The following is a 16,638-nucleotide window of genomic DNA, read 5'->3' on the forward strand; positions in this document are numbered from 1 at the left end:
ACTATTCACTTCTGAACTGCATTGAGAGTATGTTTTCAGATTCCATAGCTCGAGAAACCTGCCTTGTTCCCAGTCTTAGTAAACGATGGGGAATTTGTCAGCATATTGCATGTTAGGATAAAATGCAGAGGGCTGTCTGTTTTCCCATCTCTTATTCTGACTAATACGCTGATGCCCTTGTTTAGCTCTGTTGTGCCCTGGGGATCAGTATTAATCTCCAGCCTCCCTGCTGGTTTGTCCTGGCTTGGAGTTAGTACAGCTCTGATACCAAGGACAGCCATAAGGGTATGCGTGAGAACTAACACCCACATTCCTTTATGGTGCCCTTGGGTATGTGAAGCAATGCAAGTGTCTGGCATCATTCTGGAGGTTATTGTACATACTGGTTGACTGATATGATTACTGGTGCAAGATGGTCTCTATTCCTGGAGCTAGAGGAATTCTGTAGCTTTTTAGTGCCTAACAGACCACATCAGCATGTAGCAGCAGGAGAACACTGAGTGGAAGTAAGGACGTGGCATTATATCTTTATATGGCATTAGTGAGCCCATTACTCACTACTGTGTCTAGTTCTGCTGTCTGCAATTCAAAAGTACGTTGACCGATTGGAAAGGATTCAGAAAAGAGCTACCAGAATGGCTGGAGGTCTGGAAAACCTGCCTCAGTGAGAGACTAAAGAAGCTCAATGTACTTAGTTTATCCAAGACCAGGTTAAGAGGTGAGCCATGGGGTCTACATGGGGAAGACATTTCTGATAGTAGAGGGCTCTTTAATCTTGGAGATGAAGGCAAAACAAGACACAAAGGTTGGAAGCTGAAACTAAAAAAATTCAAACTGGAGATAAAGTATTTTTTACAGTGAGGGTATTTAATCACTGGGACAACTTACCTAGGGACATGGTGGATTTTCCATCACCTTGAAGTCTTTAAATCAAGGCTGGATATCGGTCTGAAAGTCAGAAGTTGTGATGCAGAGTTTCTTTGTCCTTAAGTGATGCTCAAGTGATTTCCCTCCCATATGTTGCTGTCCCTGCTGCCGTCTTTTGCCACCTGCCAGATTTTCATGAGAAGGCTGGAGATGGACAAATGGCTCATATAAACTCTGCCAATGTAACCCTTCTGCTAGGCAGTGTGACAGACCCAGACCATTGGGGTATAGGAGTCTGGTCGAGGGCAAATATACTGGTCACTGGCTGAGTAGTCTTCTGTTCCCTGAGTGACCAGAGCAGGGGCTGCGCTAGAGTAATCAGGAACCTGCTAGAACCAATTCAGGCAGACAAGCTGATTAGAACACCTGCAGCCAATCAAGGCAGGCTAATCAGGGCACCTGGATTTAAAAAGCAGCTCACTCCAGTCAGGGAGGGGGAGCCAGAGGAGAGGAAGTGTGTGTGAGGAGCTGGGAGCAAGAGGCACAAGGAGCTGAGAGCATGTGCTGCTGGAGGACTAAGGAGTACAAACATTATCAGACACCAGGAGGAAGATCCTGTGGTGAGGATAAAGAAGGTGTTTGGAGGAAGCCATGGGAAAGTAGCCCAGGGGGGTGTAGCTGTCATGCAGCTGTTTATCGAGTACTATAACAGCTGCAATCCACAGGGCCCGGGGCTGGAACCGGAGAGAAGGGCCTGGGTTCCCCCTAAACCTCCCAGCTCCTGATCAGACACAGGAGGAGTTGACCCAGACTGTGGGGAAGATCACTGAGGTGAGCAAATCTGCCAGTAAGCGCAGGACCCACCAAGGTAGAGGAGGAACTTTGTCACAGCAGCAACAGGAGTAACAAGAGCCAGGTTTAATAGGAGATCAAAGGTCCCTTTTAAAATAAATAAAATGGTCAGCTCAAGCCCAACCTGACACTTTGTTCACGCCCAGATTTTAGAAATTTATAATCTAGCCATTGGGACCCTCTTACAGGTATTTTTTCACCACTTGCGAGCACAAGGGAGTCCTGGAAATAGGAAACACATATCTTTTTTTATTTGGTAAACAAGATAGACGTTTCTTAACACAATAAAATAAAATTAGCCAAACCCCAAAGTGTGTACGAAGGGCATGGCCAACTCCATGGGCTCAGTTATAAATTCTCTGGCTTTTTGGGGGTCTGAGACTTTATTGAAGCACAATCCCCTTAACCAGGCCAAACTGGATCTAGTCTGCTCATCTATGTCCAGTTCCATGACATCAGCTCCACAAGAGTCCAGAAGCCTGGGCTGGAAGCCAGCACAAAGCAAGACACCCAGTGCCTGTCTTTCTCCTGTTCATCTTGGGCTCACTACCGAGTTCAAGCTGCTATCCAATGGGTGACCCATTTCTCCCTTCACACTTCATATAACTGTAACCATTTATACAGTTATATGGCACCGTTTCTCAGAACAGCCCACAAGCAAACTACAGAAATGCAGTATAATACGCTGTACTTGGCAGTGGTGGTTCAATTTTAATTCCTTGATAAGGTGTCATTTTCCAATGAATTTACTGCACTATATTTTGTAAAATTAATGAACTCTTAGTAATCTGACAGGAGACCTCTGTCCAGATTTGTGTCTGTGTCTTAGATTTTGCAAAAGGGACGCATTGTGATTTGAAAGTATTGGTTGAACATACAGTCCCCTCCACATCCACTGTGTGGAGGGGATGGGCCAGGGCTCCACCTCTTCCTCACCCTTGCTGTGATAGGTAGGGCTCATGGAGTTATTAGCAGAGAACCCTGCTTAGGCAAATTAGATGTCTTCAAGTCAGCAGGGCCTAATGAATTACATGTTAGAATACACAAGGAACTGGCTGAAGAGATCTCTGAACCATTAGCGATTATCTTTGAGAACTCATGGAGGATGGAAGAGATACCAGAGAACTGGAAAAGGGCAAATATAGTACCTATCTATAAAAAGGGAATAAGGACAATCCAGGAAATTATAGACCAGTCGTCTTCACTTCAATACCCAGAAAGATAATGGAACAAATGATCAAACAATCTATTTGTAAGCACCCAGAAGAAAATAACAGTCAACATGAATTTGTCAAGAATAAACTATGTCAAATCAAACTAATATCTTCCTTTGACAAGGTAACAAGCCTCGCGGACGGGGGGAAGCAGTAGATATCATATATTTCGACTTCAGTAAGGCTTTTAATGCAGTCTCATATTATCTTCTCATAAACAAACTAGAGAAATATAACCTAGATCAGGCCTGCACAACTTGTAAAGTGGCGAGGGCCACATTACTCCAAAGAAAACAGCTGAGGGCCGAACCCCGCTGGCCCCGTGGAAACACCCCCCCAGCACCTCCTGGCCCCACTGATGCCCAGCCCTGGGGAAACAAACCCTCCTTCCCCAGCGCTGCCCCACCAAAACAGCTGTGGGCCAAAAAGGAAGGTTGGGAGTGGGGAAGTGATACTTTATTTTAAATCAACCAGGGGCTCCCAGCTGAAGAGGTGGCTGGGAGCCCTCAGGGGCAAATTAAAGGGCCCAGGGCTCCTGCAGCCGGGGGAACCGGGAGCTTTGCAGGGCTGGGGCAGGGAATTAAAGGACCTAGAGCTCCTGCTGCTGAGGGGAGCCCTGAGCCCTTTAAATCTCAGCCGCTGCCGGGATTTCAAAGGGCTCTGGGCTGCTTGCAGTTGAGGTTGCTCTGAACCCTTTAAATCTCAGCTGTGGCTGGGATTCAAAGGGCTCTGGGCTGCCCGCAAAGCGCAGTGTTTCCCGTGTGCAGGGGATTTAGAATCCCCCTGCGGGCCACACTGTGAGCCTCCGCGGGCCGCATGTGGCCCACGGGTTGTATGTTGTGGAGGCCTGGCCTAGATGAACCTGCTATGAGGTGGGTGCAGAACTGGCTGGAAAACCATATTCAGAGAGTAGTTACCAGTGGCTCACAATTGAGCTTGAAGAGGCCTGCAAGGATCTGTCCTGTGTTCAGTACTATTCGATAGCTTCATAAATGATTTGGATAATGGTATAGAGAGTACACTTCTAGAGTTTGTGGATGATACCAAACTGGGTGGGGTACCAAGTGCTCTGGAGGACAGGATTAGATTTCAACATGATGTTGATAAACTGGAGAAATGGTCTGAGGTAAATAGGATGAAATTCAATATGGACAAATACAGAGTATGAAACTTAGGAAGGAATAATCAATTGCATAAATACAAAATGGGAAATGACTCCTGAGGAAGGATTACTTTACAAAGGGATCTGGGGGTTGTAGTGTATCACAAACTAAATATGAGTCAACAATGTAATTTTCTTGCCCCCCCAAAAAGTGAACATCATTATGGGATGTATCAGGAGTGTTGTAAACAAGAAGTAATTTCGTCCACTGTACTTAGCACTGATAAGGCTTCAGCTGGAGTATAGCATCCAACCCTGGGCTCCACTCTTCAGGAAAGATGTGACAAATTGGAGAAAGTCCAGAGCAGAGCAACAAAAATGATTAAAGGTTTAGAAAACATGACCAACAAGGAAAGATTGTAAAAATTGGGTTTATTTAGCCTGGAGAAGAGAAGACTGAGGGGGGACATATGTCTTCAAGTATGTAAAAGGTTGTTATAAAGAGGAGGGTAATAAATTGTTCTTTTTAACCTCTGAGGACAAAACAAGAAGCAATGGGTTTAAATTGCAGGAAGGGAGATTTAGGGTAGACATTAGGAAAAACTTCCCGACTGTAAGGTTGGTGAAGCACTGGAACACATCATCTAGGAAGGTTGTGGAATCTTCATCTTTCATTGGAGGTTTTTAAAGAAAAGATGAGACAAATACCTGTCGGAGATGGTCTAGATATGCAGGGTCTAGAAATGCAGGGACTGGACTAGATCTTTTGAGATCCCTTCCAGTCCTACATTTCTGTGATTCTAACCCAGGTAAGTGCAAGGGGAATTGGGCCTATTGTCACATTCATATTTTTCTCCGTCTTCCTTGTAACAACCTTTTATGTACTTGAAAACTGTTATGTCCCCTCTCAGTCTTCTCTTCTCCAAACTAAGCAAACCCAGTTTTTTCAATCTTCCCTCATAGGTCATGTTTTTTAGACCTTTAATCATTTTTGTTGCTCTTCTCTGGACTTTCTCCAATTTGTCCACCTCTTTCCCGAAATGTGGTGCCCAGAACTGGCCACTGTACACAATACAATAATTGCTAGCTTGTATTTATAGAAACATCACAAAACTGCAGCAGCAGATTAGTCACAGAAAGTACTCAGCAAATCAGCTAACTAGGGACAGAATTTGAGTGAATCGCTAGCTGTTCACAGCCATTTTGCATGCATGATAAAAGGCGAGATCTGCCTGACCAATGAACAGCATGGACTCCTTCCAAACTCAATGATCTCTTCTCTTTCCCTCAGGCCTGAGGACTGAGACAGGAAGATGTCTGAAGCGCGGCATGACAGCACGAGCAGTTTACAGCGGAAGAAGCCGCCATGGCTCAAACTTGACATACCAGTGCCAGTCTCTATGGCAATGCCTGAGGAGCCCACCTTTGTGCAGGTACTGGTATGAGCAATGTACAGAGATCAGGGAGGGGCAATAAGGAATGAATATGTGAGTTCAGTGTAGTCTGTACACACAATGTAGTCTGTACACACAGTGGGAAGGGATTTAGATGCTTAGAGCTTTGGACTCTACTGTGATGGAAGCCTGTTTGCATTACTTGGTCTAGGGACAGTGGCCTCGTAGATACAAAACAGGTAGGGCATATTAAATGGTTATTAAGTTACAGGGGTAAGGATGGAAACGAGAGCTTCATTTAAGTCAGGTGATCTGAATTGTGCCTTCCAGCAGACAAAGGGAGGCAGAAGGTGGGTTGTCCTGTGTAGCGGGGTTCTGGTGCAAAGGCACCTAATTAGCTCCTGCTCAGCCAGCCCCAGTTAGGGGAAATAGACTGGGGCTGGGGAGAAGTCTGGTGCCTGGCCTTTAGAACTGGCTGCACCTGCAGGCCTGAGTGTTCAAGGGCTATAAAGGCTGGCTGGCAGCCAGAAGAAGGGGGAGATGGCCAGGGGAAGGTCAGTCTCAAGGCTGAGGGCAGACTCTGTGTAGGAGAGGAGATTGTCAGGCCTGCAAGCTCTGTAAATAGTCTGTCACTGGTGGTGGGAGAACTTATGTAAATAAAGCCACGGTGCTGCAGAAGGAGAAGCCTCTCTGTGCTTTATTGGGGCAGCCAGTGGGCTCCAGGAGGAGGAGCAGGCAGAGGAATTGTTACATCCTGAAAGAAAAGATGAAGAGTAAGAGGAGTGTTAACATGTCAGAATGCCGGGAGCATGGGAAATCAGCAAGAACCCAATGGATCCTAAGAGCCACACAGTGGACTACAGGCCAGAAAGAATGAAGAAATGGGAATGGGGTGGTTACATATATATATCAAGGGCAGAGAGGAACTGGGAAGAAAGTAGCTGTGTTAATAAGTGAGGATGGGATGAAATTAACCATTCGTGAATAGCTGATAGCGAATTCTTCTTTTTAAACTTGTCTTCAATAACAACAAAAATAGGGAGAAGATGTTTAGTACAGGAAGTAAGGTAGGAATAGCCTGTACAATAACTATTGATAAAGGGTAGTTAAGAATTAAATACATAAGTTCTATATGGTGATGTTGGCATCTATTTTCCCCTCCATTCCCCATGGAGCCTGGTTGGCAGCTCTTGATATGAAGGACATCTTATGTCCATGTCGACATTCACCCAACCCACCGGAAATTTGTCCCTTTCCAGGTAGAACTACACCACTGCCAGAATGGTATTTAGTCATTATTTAACTGCATCACATCGTTGGCTCATATTCAAATTGTGATCCACTATCACCCCAGACCCTTTTCGGCAGTATTACCACCTAACTAGTTATTCCCCATTTTCTGTTTGTGCATTTGATTTTTTTCTTCTTAAGTGCAAAATACTTGCTTATCTTTATTGAATTTCATCTTGTTGAATTCAGACAAATTCTCCAATTTGTCAAGGTCATTTTGAATTCTAATTCTGTTTTCCAAAGTGCTTGCAACCTCTCCCAATTTGACATCATCTGCAAATTTCATAAGCATACTCTCCACTCTATTATAAAGGTCATTAATGAAAATATTGAATAGTACCAGACCCAGGACTGACTTTTTCCGGCACCCCACTAGATATGACTTTTTGGTTTGACAGTGAACCATTGATAACTGCTCTTTGTGTACAGTCTTTCAACCAGTTGTGCCCCCACTTTATAGTAATTTCATCTAGAATGTATTTCCTAGTTTGCTTGAGAGAAAGTCATGTGGGACTAATCTCCATGTTTGAATAATAAGAGTATAGAAGTAGGGAATGTTCTATCGACCACCTGACCAGAATGGTGACAGTGAAAACCCAATAATAATGAGGGATTTCAACTATTCCCATATTGACTGGGTACATGTCACCTCATGCAGAGATAAAATTTCTAGACACCTTTAATGATTGCTTCTTGGAGCAGCTAGTCCAGGGATGAACAAGGGGAGAGGCAATTTTTGATTTAGTCCTAAGTCACAGTGTCCTAAAGTGCACAGGATCTGGTCCAAGAGTTGAAAATAGCTGAACTGCTTAGTAATAGTGAATATAATGTAACTAAATTTAACGTTTTGTAGGGGGGAAATACCAATGAAACCTTCCACAGTAGCATTTAACTTCAAAAAGGGCAACTACACAAAAATTAAGAGGCTAGTTTTAAAAAAAAGAAAAGGAACAGTCACGAGTGAAATGCTTGCAAACTGCATGGAAAATATTTAAAAATTCCATAATAGAGGGTCAAACTGAATGTATACACCAAATAAAAACAACAACAAAAAAATAGTAAGGGGACCAAAAAATGCCCCCATGGCTAAATAACAGAGTTAAAGAGGTGTTTAGAGGCAAAAAGGCATCCTTTAAAGATTAGAAGTGAAATCCTAATGAGGACATTAGAAAGGAGCATAAACTCTGGCAAGTCAAATGTAAAAATATAATTAGGCAGGCTGAAAAAGAATTTGAAGAGCAACTAGCAAAAGACACAAAAACTAACAGCAATTTTTTTTAAAAGTACATCAGAAGCAGGAAGCCTGCTAAACAGTCAGAGGGCCACTGGACGATCGAGGTGCTAAAGGAGCAGTCAAGGAAGACAAGGCCATTGTGGAGAAGCTACATGAATTCTTTGCATCAGTTTTCACTGGAGAGGCTGTGAGGGAGATTCCTTAGGTGACAAATCTGAGAAACTGTCCCAGATTGAGGTGTCAATAGAGGAAATTTTGGAATAAATTAAACAATCACTAGGACCAGATAGTATTCACCCAAGAGTTCTGAAGGAAACTCAGATATGAAATTGCAGAACTACTAGTTGTGGTATGTAACCTATTGCTTAAATAAGCCTTTATACTAGATGCCTAGAGGATATCTAATGCAAAGCTGATTTTTAAAAAAGGGTTTAGAGGAGATCCTGGCAATTATGGGCCGGTAAGTCTAACTTCAGTACCAGGCAAATTGGTGAAACTATAGGAAAGAGCAGAATTATCAGACACTTAGAGGAACACAATAGTTGACGAATAGTCAACATGGCTTTTGTAAAGGAAAATCATGCCTCATCGATCTATTAAAATTCTTTGAGGGGGTCAACAAACACATGGACAAGGATGTTGGGGTGCAGGGTGTAGGCAGGGGGCTTAGGGCAGGGAGTTGGGGGATGGGGTGCAGGAGAGGTTCGAGCTCCGGCCTGGCACCGCTTACCTAAAGTGGCTCCGGGGTAGCAGCGGTGCTCACCGGGTCCAGGGCAGGCTCCCTACCTGCCTGCCGTGTCCCCAGCTCCGCGCTGCTCCAGGAAGCGCTGCGGCCCCTAGGGGAGGGGGGAGCAGAAGGCTCTGCATGCGTTGCCCTTGCCGCACCTCCGGGTACCTTCCCCAAAGCTCCTATTGGCCGCGATTTCCCATTCCCAGCCAATGGGAGCTGCGGGGGCAGTGCCTGAAGGCAAGGGCAACACAGGGAGCCCTCCCCACCCGCCTGGGGGCCGCTTCTGAGAGCGGCGCCACGGGTGGGAATTCCACGGGCCGGATCCAACACCCTGAGGGGCTGGATCTGGCTCACGGGCCATAGTTTGCCCACCCCTGCTCTAGGTGCTTACAAACTGGTTGTTTAATAATTTGTTCCTCTGTCTTTCTAGGTATTGAATTTAGGCTGGTCTATAATTCCTTGAGTCCTCTTTGTTCCCCTTTGTAAGACAGTTACGATGTATCTTCTTTTCCAGTTACCTGGAATCTGACCTGTCCTCCCATGAGTTTGCCAAAGATAATTGCTAATAGATCTGAGATAGCTTCAGCTAGTTCCTTAAGTACTCTAGGATGAAGTACATCAGGTCCTGCTAACTTGAATACATCTAACTTGTCTAATTATTCTTTAACCTGTTTTTCCCCTATTTTGGCTTTTGTTCCTCCCCCTTGTTGTTTTAATATTAATTGTGTTGAGTATCTGGTTACTGCAAGAGAGCAAAGGGAGTGAAGGAGCTGCCTGCAGAAGACTTTAATCCTGGAGCAGGCTTGCTAAATGAGCCAGTCCAGAGACACCTGTTGCAGGGAAGGAACCTCAAGCAGCTGGTTCCTTATGAGAGAGCTGAAGCCAGTTCTGGAGGCAGAGACTGACACTTGAGAAGCTGCAAGGGAGTCAGCTTGGGTAGGGTAGATGTAGACTGATGAGAGGCTCTATGAGGAAACCATGTCTGCCCCCCCAGCTCTGAGGTAAGAGCCAGGCGTTGGGACAGATTTGTAGGGGGGCTCTGTGAGTGAGTGGGAAAATTCCTTCTTTGTGTTTTCTTTTTTTTGGACCTTTGTAAATAAAGAAAACAGACCCCCAAGAAGGGCTATAACTGGAGGAGAAAGACTGTATAGTTTGTCCAAGGAGCCCTGAAAAAGAGGAAACGGGTGGGGCACTGCAGACATACCCATGGCCAGGAGGGGGCGTTACTGTTATCATTAACTTTTTGTGAAGACTGAAACAAAATGGGCATTAAATACCTCAGCCTTCTTCATGCCAGCCATTATTAGCTCTCCTTCCCCACTAAGCAGAGGACCTACCCTTTCCTTTCTTTCTCTTGCTCCTAATATATTTAAAGAACCTCTTCGTATTGTCTTTTGTGTCCCTTGCAAGTTGTAACTCATTTTGTGCCTTAGTCTTTATAATTTTGTCCCTACCTGCTTGTGCTGTTCTTAGCAATTCATCCATGTTTTCACTTTTTATAGGAACAGCAAGGAGTCCGGTGACACCTTAAAGCCTAACAGATTTATTTGGGCATAAGCTTTTATCCAAATAAATCTGTTAGTGTTTAAGGTGCCACCAGACTCCTTGTTGTTTTTGTGGATACAGACTAACATGGCTACCCCCTGATACTTTTTATAGGGTTTTTTTTTGATTTTCAGATAATTAAAATGCACCTGATGGAGCCATGTTGCCTCTTACTATTATTTCTATCTTTCCTTCACATCGGAATAATTTACTGTTGTGCCTTTAATATTGTCTCCTTGAGAAACTGCCAATTCTCCTGAACTCCTTTTTTCCTTGGATTTTTTTTTTCCCATGGGACCTTACCTACCACTTCTCTCAGTTTGTAAAGGCTGCTTTTTTTAAGTCCATTGTCCTTGTTCTGCTGCTTTCACTCCTTCCTTTCCTTAGAGTTATGAAATCTGTCATTTCATGGTCACTTTCACCTATATTACCTTCTACCTTCAGGTTCTCTACCAATTCCTCCCTGCTGGTCAGATTGAAATCTAAAATTCCCCTGCCCCTGGTTACTTCCTCCACTTTCAGAAACAGAAAGTTGTCCCCAGTGCACTCCAGGAACTTACTGGAGATTTTGTGTTTTGCTGTATTACTTTCCCAACAAATGTCTGGGTACTTAAAGTCCTATATTACTACCAGGCCTTGTGTTTTGGATACATTGGCAAAGTCCGTCTTGTCACTCATGTGACTAGTGCCCAGTTCTGAGTCTGCAGCTCTGTGAGCCTGGGGGTGTGTAGGGAGAGAGGCCCTGATCCTAGGTGACACGTCTCTCTCACCTACTCAGAACTGTAGCAAAGCCCATGAGCTGTTAGTGCCCTTCAGTGCCCTACACTGCAGTATACAAACAGCTCTTGACTAGGGAAGCTGCCATACTCTTGGCTTCTTTGTGTTTTATGTCCCTTTTGGGTTTTGCTAGGGAATGCATGTGCAGCATGAATGCAGAGGCACTGAAATGCTCCCCACTTGTTTTGCAGCCATTTAAACGCCAGGCCTTCCTGAGAAGCGTCAGCATGCCTGCTGAAAATACCCGCATCCCCTCCCCGCCAAACGAGGTGCGGCGGCCCATGCTACAGCGACAGACCTCCATCACCCAAACCATCAGAAGGTAAGACATGGCATATTGTGCACACAGAGACTGTTTTAAGAGGGAAAGATGAAGGCCTTGGGATTTGTGGCTGACAAGCCTCCTGGCTTCATTTGCGCACACTGAAGAGATGCAGCAATTTCCTGCTCAGGATTCTGGATGGTGGAGTCCAAGGAGCAGTTTCCTCTACTAAAGAGAGTTTTATTTAGAACTGCTGCTGGGAGATCAGAACATGCCCATGTTATTGCATTGCACTCTCCTCCTTGCATTAGAAGCGCCTTATCATGATTTTTACTGTACCATAGCACAGAATATTTCCTGAATGTTAGGACTACCTGTTCTCTCTGACCTGGTCAAAGCCCTTCAGGAGATTATTGTGCTCTGTGTTTGGGAAGATACTTCAAATCACCGCAAAGGGGGCAGGGTCATGGTTCTTGGGCTGTGCACAGAGAAGCAGTATGTGCTAGCCAAAGAGCTTCTGTTGTTCCCCTGTGCCCCAGGCCTAGTCCTTCCCAGAGGTCTGCTGGGGCCAGCAGCTCTGCACCACCCTTATTCAGGGCCATTTGAACCTGGCCCAGTATGACCTCAAGCTGCTGTTTTGCCAGAACCAATGGAAATGAAGGGCTTCCCTGTCTGAGGGACCATGGGCAAAAGTTAGTTTGGACAGAATTGTACTAAATGTACAATTTGGACAGAATTCTGCGCAGTGCTGGGAGTGCCCCTCTAGGGAAGGCTGCAAGCCAGTCTCCATTTTAGGCCCTCAGTTTTACACACTTCCTTCTGAGCTGATGTGTTCTCGGCTTGGGCTCTGCCCAGAGAGGAGAGCTCTGGAAAGTTTGGGCAAATTTCCTCAGGCTGCTTTTGTTTATGGCATGTCAAACAATGCACTTCTTGCCTTGTGCAAGTAGTCTGACCACCCCTTTCGAAATGGCAGAACCAGCTGATGTCTGCCTGACGTCTGCTCGAAAGCTGGTCTGCTGGTGAGAGAGAAGTTAGTCCAATAAAAGATATTACCTCACCTGCCTTGTGTGTCCGACATCTGTACAGCAGCCTGGCTGTGATGCAGATGTAGAGCAGAGGGGAGAGAGCTGCTCTGCAGCTGTTTCCATGGCATCTGCTTTTTTGGCTGCCAACTTTATGCACTTTGGACTTTTGGGGGTCTGGAGAACATGTTGGGAAGGTGTCTGTCCTCAGGACTCAGAGCAACCCCCTGCCTTGTTAGTGATGTCTGTATATTGGGGTAACATGCATCTGCATCCCCAACTGATTCTGAAGCCCCAGGTCATATTAACAGGCAGAAGTGACTTTTCTGTCTGTATTAGGCATACTGATCCAGTTTCTCCCAGGTATGGCTATCTCCTTACCGATCCTTGCCCTATGACTTTTGGCCTGGTTAATATTTATCATGTTATAGTAGCTGTCAGCACTTCAGACAAAATTGGGGTTCCAGTGCACTGGGCACTGAACGAATGCAGTGTGAGTGGATGAACAACATGCACAGCTGCATGTTCCCCACTCAGTTATACTCTTTTTCTAATTATCGTTTTAAATAGTCCCCCATTCCCCCATGTTCCGAAAATGTGACCTGGGGAACACACTTGTACGTCTGGCTCTTGGATGTGATGGGTTTGATCCCTGTCTCACATAGTCTGCTGATACGGTTCCGCTGGCTCTAAGGAGGTCATTCCCCGTTTATGGGAGAGGAGCCTACAGCTCCCTTGATGATGAGCTCCTCCCTCTGCATCTGCCCTTGATGCCTGCCCCATGGAGGACTGGGAGGCCACTGGAGCTTGGAGGGTTGATGCCCTCTGTTCTGCCATCCAGAGGGCAGCAGTGTCAAGTCTAACAGGGCAGAAAGTCCATTCATCAGTATGGGGTGTATGTTGGGATGTCCCTGGGGTTCACAGCCTATTCGTTCCCTAATCTCCTACCTACTCCCTTCCTGCCAACAATCACTTTCTCAGCCCTCCTGAACAGCACACACAGTCCTGAACACCTGGCATTGGGCCAGATTCATTGCTGTTCTATGACCTTTGTGACAGCTAGACTGGCCATGGGGCAGGCATGAACACCCTACTCAATAAATAGGGAATACACCATGGAGAAGGGGCCTGTGTGCCAGGCCCAACTGCTGAACCACTATCTTTGCAGGAGCTCTGAGCACTGGGTGCATTCCAGGAGATAGCCAGAGAAGTGAGGGGGCAGTTGAGGATAGGAGGCGGTTCGGCTGGCTCAGCCCTGAGTCCCAGCAATTCTACACCTATGTAATGACCCATAGGGACCATTGCAACTGGGCACAAGTTAGGGCAGCCCCTAAATGGGAGAGGCGCAGGCTGCCTCCCCTCTATCCCTGCATTAGTACACATGTGGGGATGAATCTTTCCCCTTGTGCTGTTCAGAGGGGTGAGGGCTCCTGGGGCTGTGAAGGAAGTGCAGAATGGTCACTGGATAGTGGAGAAGCTGCTCATGCTCCTTCAAGGCACTGAGGTCAGATGATCTGCTCATGCCAACAGTCCCTAGATCTGACTCTCTGGGCCTGGGTCTGGGCAGGGCATGCTTGGTGCTGGGTCATTGGCTATTGATCTGGCAGAGCTTGAGTCCTGCCTTTCTGGGCATGTTGGAAAATCCATTTACTCTCTCAGGCTGGGGGTAGCTGTGGGCTCTGCTTGGTAGCCTGGATCTGGCGTTATGTCTCTGCTGTAGTGAACGTTTCTATTGTTTGTTTTGTGCACTTATTTTACAGCCCTGAGAAGTGCATAAGGCCCCTCTCTGTGCAACTGGGGAGTCATAATTCCTGGGTGGGTAAATGGCTCAGAAGTCCCATTTGCCTTCATGTCACATACAGGGACTTTTGAAAATGTTCTCCTGCTCTGAAAAGATGATATCTAACATGCTGCAGTAAGACAATGTAGCTGTTCCACACAGGCTTGTACACAGCAGAGGGGGTCTGCTAAGGGCATTGCTTTTCTTTATTTATGTGCCTTTTGGCAAGTGTCTTTGACTCATGGCTTGTAGTTAGTCCACCAGATTCCTAAGGAGTGGGGAATGGGCCTGGTGAACCAGCTTGGAAGGGTATTCCATGGGCAGGAGGGAGTTGTAGGAGATGCAAACAGGACACTGAGCAACAAGGGTGGGAAGTGGTGTAATAAAAGACTAGGATAGATAAGTAGGAAGGGCAAGACTAGAAATGTACATTTGGTACAAAGATGGTGGAGAGCCAGTTGAGAGATGCAAGGATGGCGTGTGATGAGCTGGCTAGAAAGATGTTCTCAGCTTCTGTGTTGTGTGGACTGGGCAGCATTGTGTGTAACAAGGAGGCTCCAGACGTCAAGGCAGGAGATGATGGGAGCCTGGATGAGAGTTTTAGTGGTGTGAACAGAAAGAAAAGAGCAGAGCTTAGTGATGCTGAAGAGGAATCATCATCAGGATTCTCTCCCATTGCCTAGATTCCAGTGAAGGGAGATGAAAGGGTAGGAGCCAGAGGTCACCAGAGGGAGGGGTAGACAGTGGCTGAGATGGAGAGGTAGGGAGGGAAGATCAGGAGCCCAGTTTTGGCCTTGTTAAGTTTAAGTTGACAGCAAGACTTCCAGGAGGAAGCTGGGGGTGTTTAATTCAGCTTCCTGGCCTCTGCCCTGGCTTTCATGGGGGCTGATCAGCATCAGTCTCATTTTAGAGAGAAAGCAACTGATGCATGGAGAGGTAAAAGCCAAGATTTCCAAGTGTTGGTGCCTAAAGGTGGGCAGCTCAATCCATGTTTAGTAAGGCTGTCGATTAATCACGGTTAACTCACGTGATTAATTGAAAAAAAATAATCTCAATTAATCGCAGTTTTAATCACACTGTTAAACAATAGAAAACCAATTTAAATTTATTAAATATTGTGGATGTTTTTCTACATTTTAATCTATATTATATTCTGTGCTGTAATTGAAATCAAAGTGTATATTATTTTTTATTCCAAATATTTGCCCTGTAAAAATGATAAACAAAATAAATAGTATTTTTCAATTCACTTCATATAAGTACTATAGTGCAATCTTTGTCCTGAAAGTGCAACTTACGAATGTAGAGTTTTTTGTTACATAACAGCACTCAAAAACAAAACAATGTAAAACTTCAGAGCCTACAAGTCCACTCAGTCTTACTTCTTGTTCAGCCAGTCGCTAAGACAAACAAGTTTATTTACTTTTATGGGAGATAATGCTGCCCAATTCCTATTTACAATGTCACCAGAAAGTGAGAACAGGCATTTGCTTGGGACTTTTGTAGCTGGCATTGCAAGGTATTTATGTGCCAGATATGCTAAACATTTGCATGCCCCTCCATGCTTCGGCCACCGTTCCAGAGGACATGCTTTCATGTTGATGATGCTCGTTAAAAAAAAAAAAGTGTTAATTACATTTGTGACACAGTTCTCCGCCAAGGAGTTCAGTGTCCCTTGCTGTTTTACCTGCATTCTGCCATATATTTCATGTGACAGCAGCTGAGGATGATGACCCAGCACATGTTGTTGTTCATTTTAAGAACACTTTCATTGCAGATTTGACAAAAAGCAAAGAAGGTATCAATGTGAGATTTCTAAAGATAGCTATAGCAGTCTACCTAAAGTTTAAGAATCTGAAGTGCCTTCCAAAATCTGAGACGGATGAGGTGTGGAGCATGCTTTCAGAAGTCTTAAAAGACCAATACTCCGATGCAGAAATTACAGAACCCAAACAACCAAAAAAAAAAAATAAAAAAATCAGCCTTCTGCTGGTGGCATCTGACTCAGATAATGAACATGAACATGCATCAGTGCGCACTGCTTTGGATCGTTATCGAGCAGAACTCGTCATCAGCATGAACCCATGTCCTCTGGAATGGTGGTTGAAGCATGAAGGGACATATGAATCTTTAGCGCATCTGGCACATAAATATCTTGTGACGCCAGCTACAACAGTGCCATATGAATGCTTGTTCTCACTTTCAGGAGACATTGTAAACAAGAAGTGGGCAGCATTATCTCCTGCAAATGTAAACAAAATTGTTTGTCTTAGTGATTAGCTGAACAGGAAGTAGGACTGAGTAGACTTGCAAGCTCTAAAATTTTACATTGTTTTACTTTTGAATGCAGGTTTTTTTGTACATAATTCTACATTTGTAAATTCAACTTTCATGATAGAGATTTCACTACAGTAGTTATATTAGGTGAATTGAAAAATACTATTTCTTTTGTTTTTGTTTAGAGCAAATACTCGTAATCAAAAATAAATATAAAGTGAGCTCTGTACACTTTGTATTCTGGGTGTAATTGAAATCAATATATTTGAAAATGTAGAAAACATCCAAAAAT

General features: G+C 44.9%; 1 protein-coding gene across 7 annotated transcripts in view; it reads left to right on the plus strand.

Moving 5' to 3' along the window:
* RHBDF1 (rhomboid 5 homolog 1) overlaps positions 1 to 16,638 on the plus strand; it is a 95,848-nt gene that overhangs the window by 41,822 nt on the left and 37,388 nt on the right. For 6 of the 7 annotated variants that reach the window (XM_032794666.2, XM_032794665.2, XM_032794662.2 and 3 more), the window contains 2 exons: positions 5,327 to 5,468; positions 11,197 to 11,327. In XM_032794666.2, coding sequence (XP_032650557.1) covers positions 5,349 to 5,468; positions 11,197 to 11,327 — 251 coding nt within the window. In that variant the 5' untranslated portion in view covers positions 5,327 to 5,348. Of the gene's footprint in view, positions 1 to 5,326; positions 5,469 to 11,196; positions 11,328 to 16,638 lie in introns of those variants that run through there. The other variant, XM_032794668.2, reaches the window with a different exon arrangement.

Source organism: Chelonoidis abingdonii, chromosome 9 (assembly GCF_003597395.2).
Source record: "Chelonoidis abingdonii isolate Lonesome George chromosome 9, CheloAbing_2.0, whole genome shotgun sequence".
NCBI lineage: Eukaryota > Metazoa > Chordata > Testudines > Testudinidae > Chelonoidis > Chelonoidis abingdonii.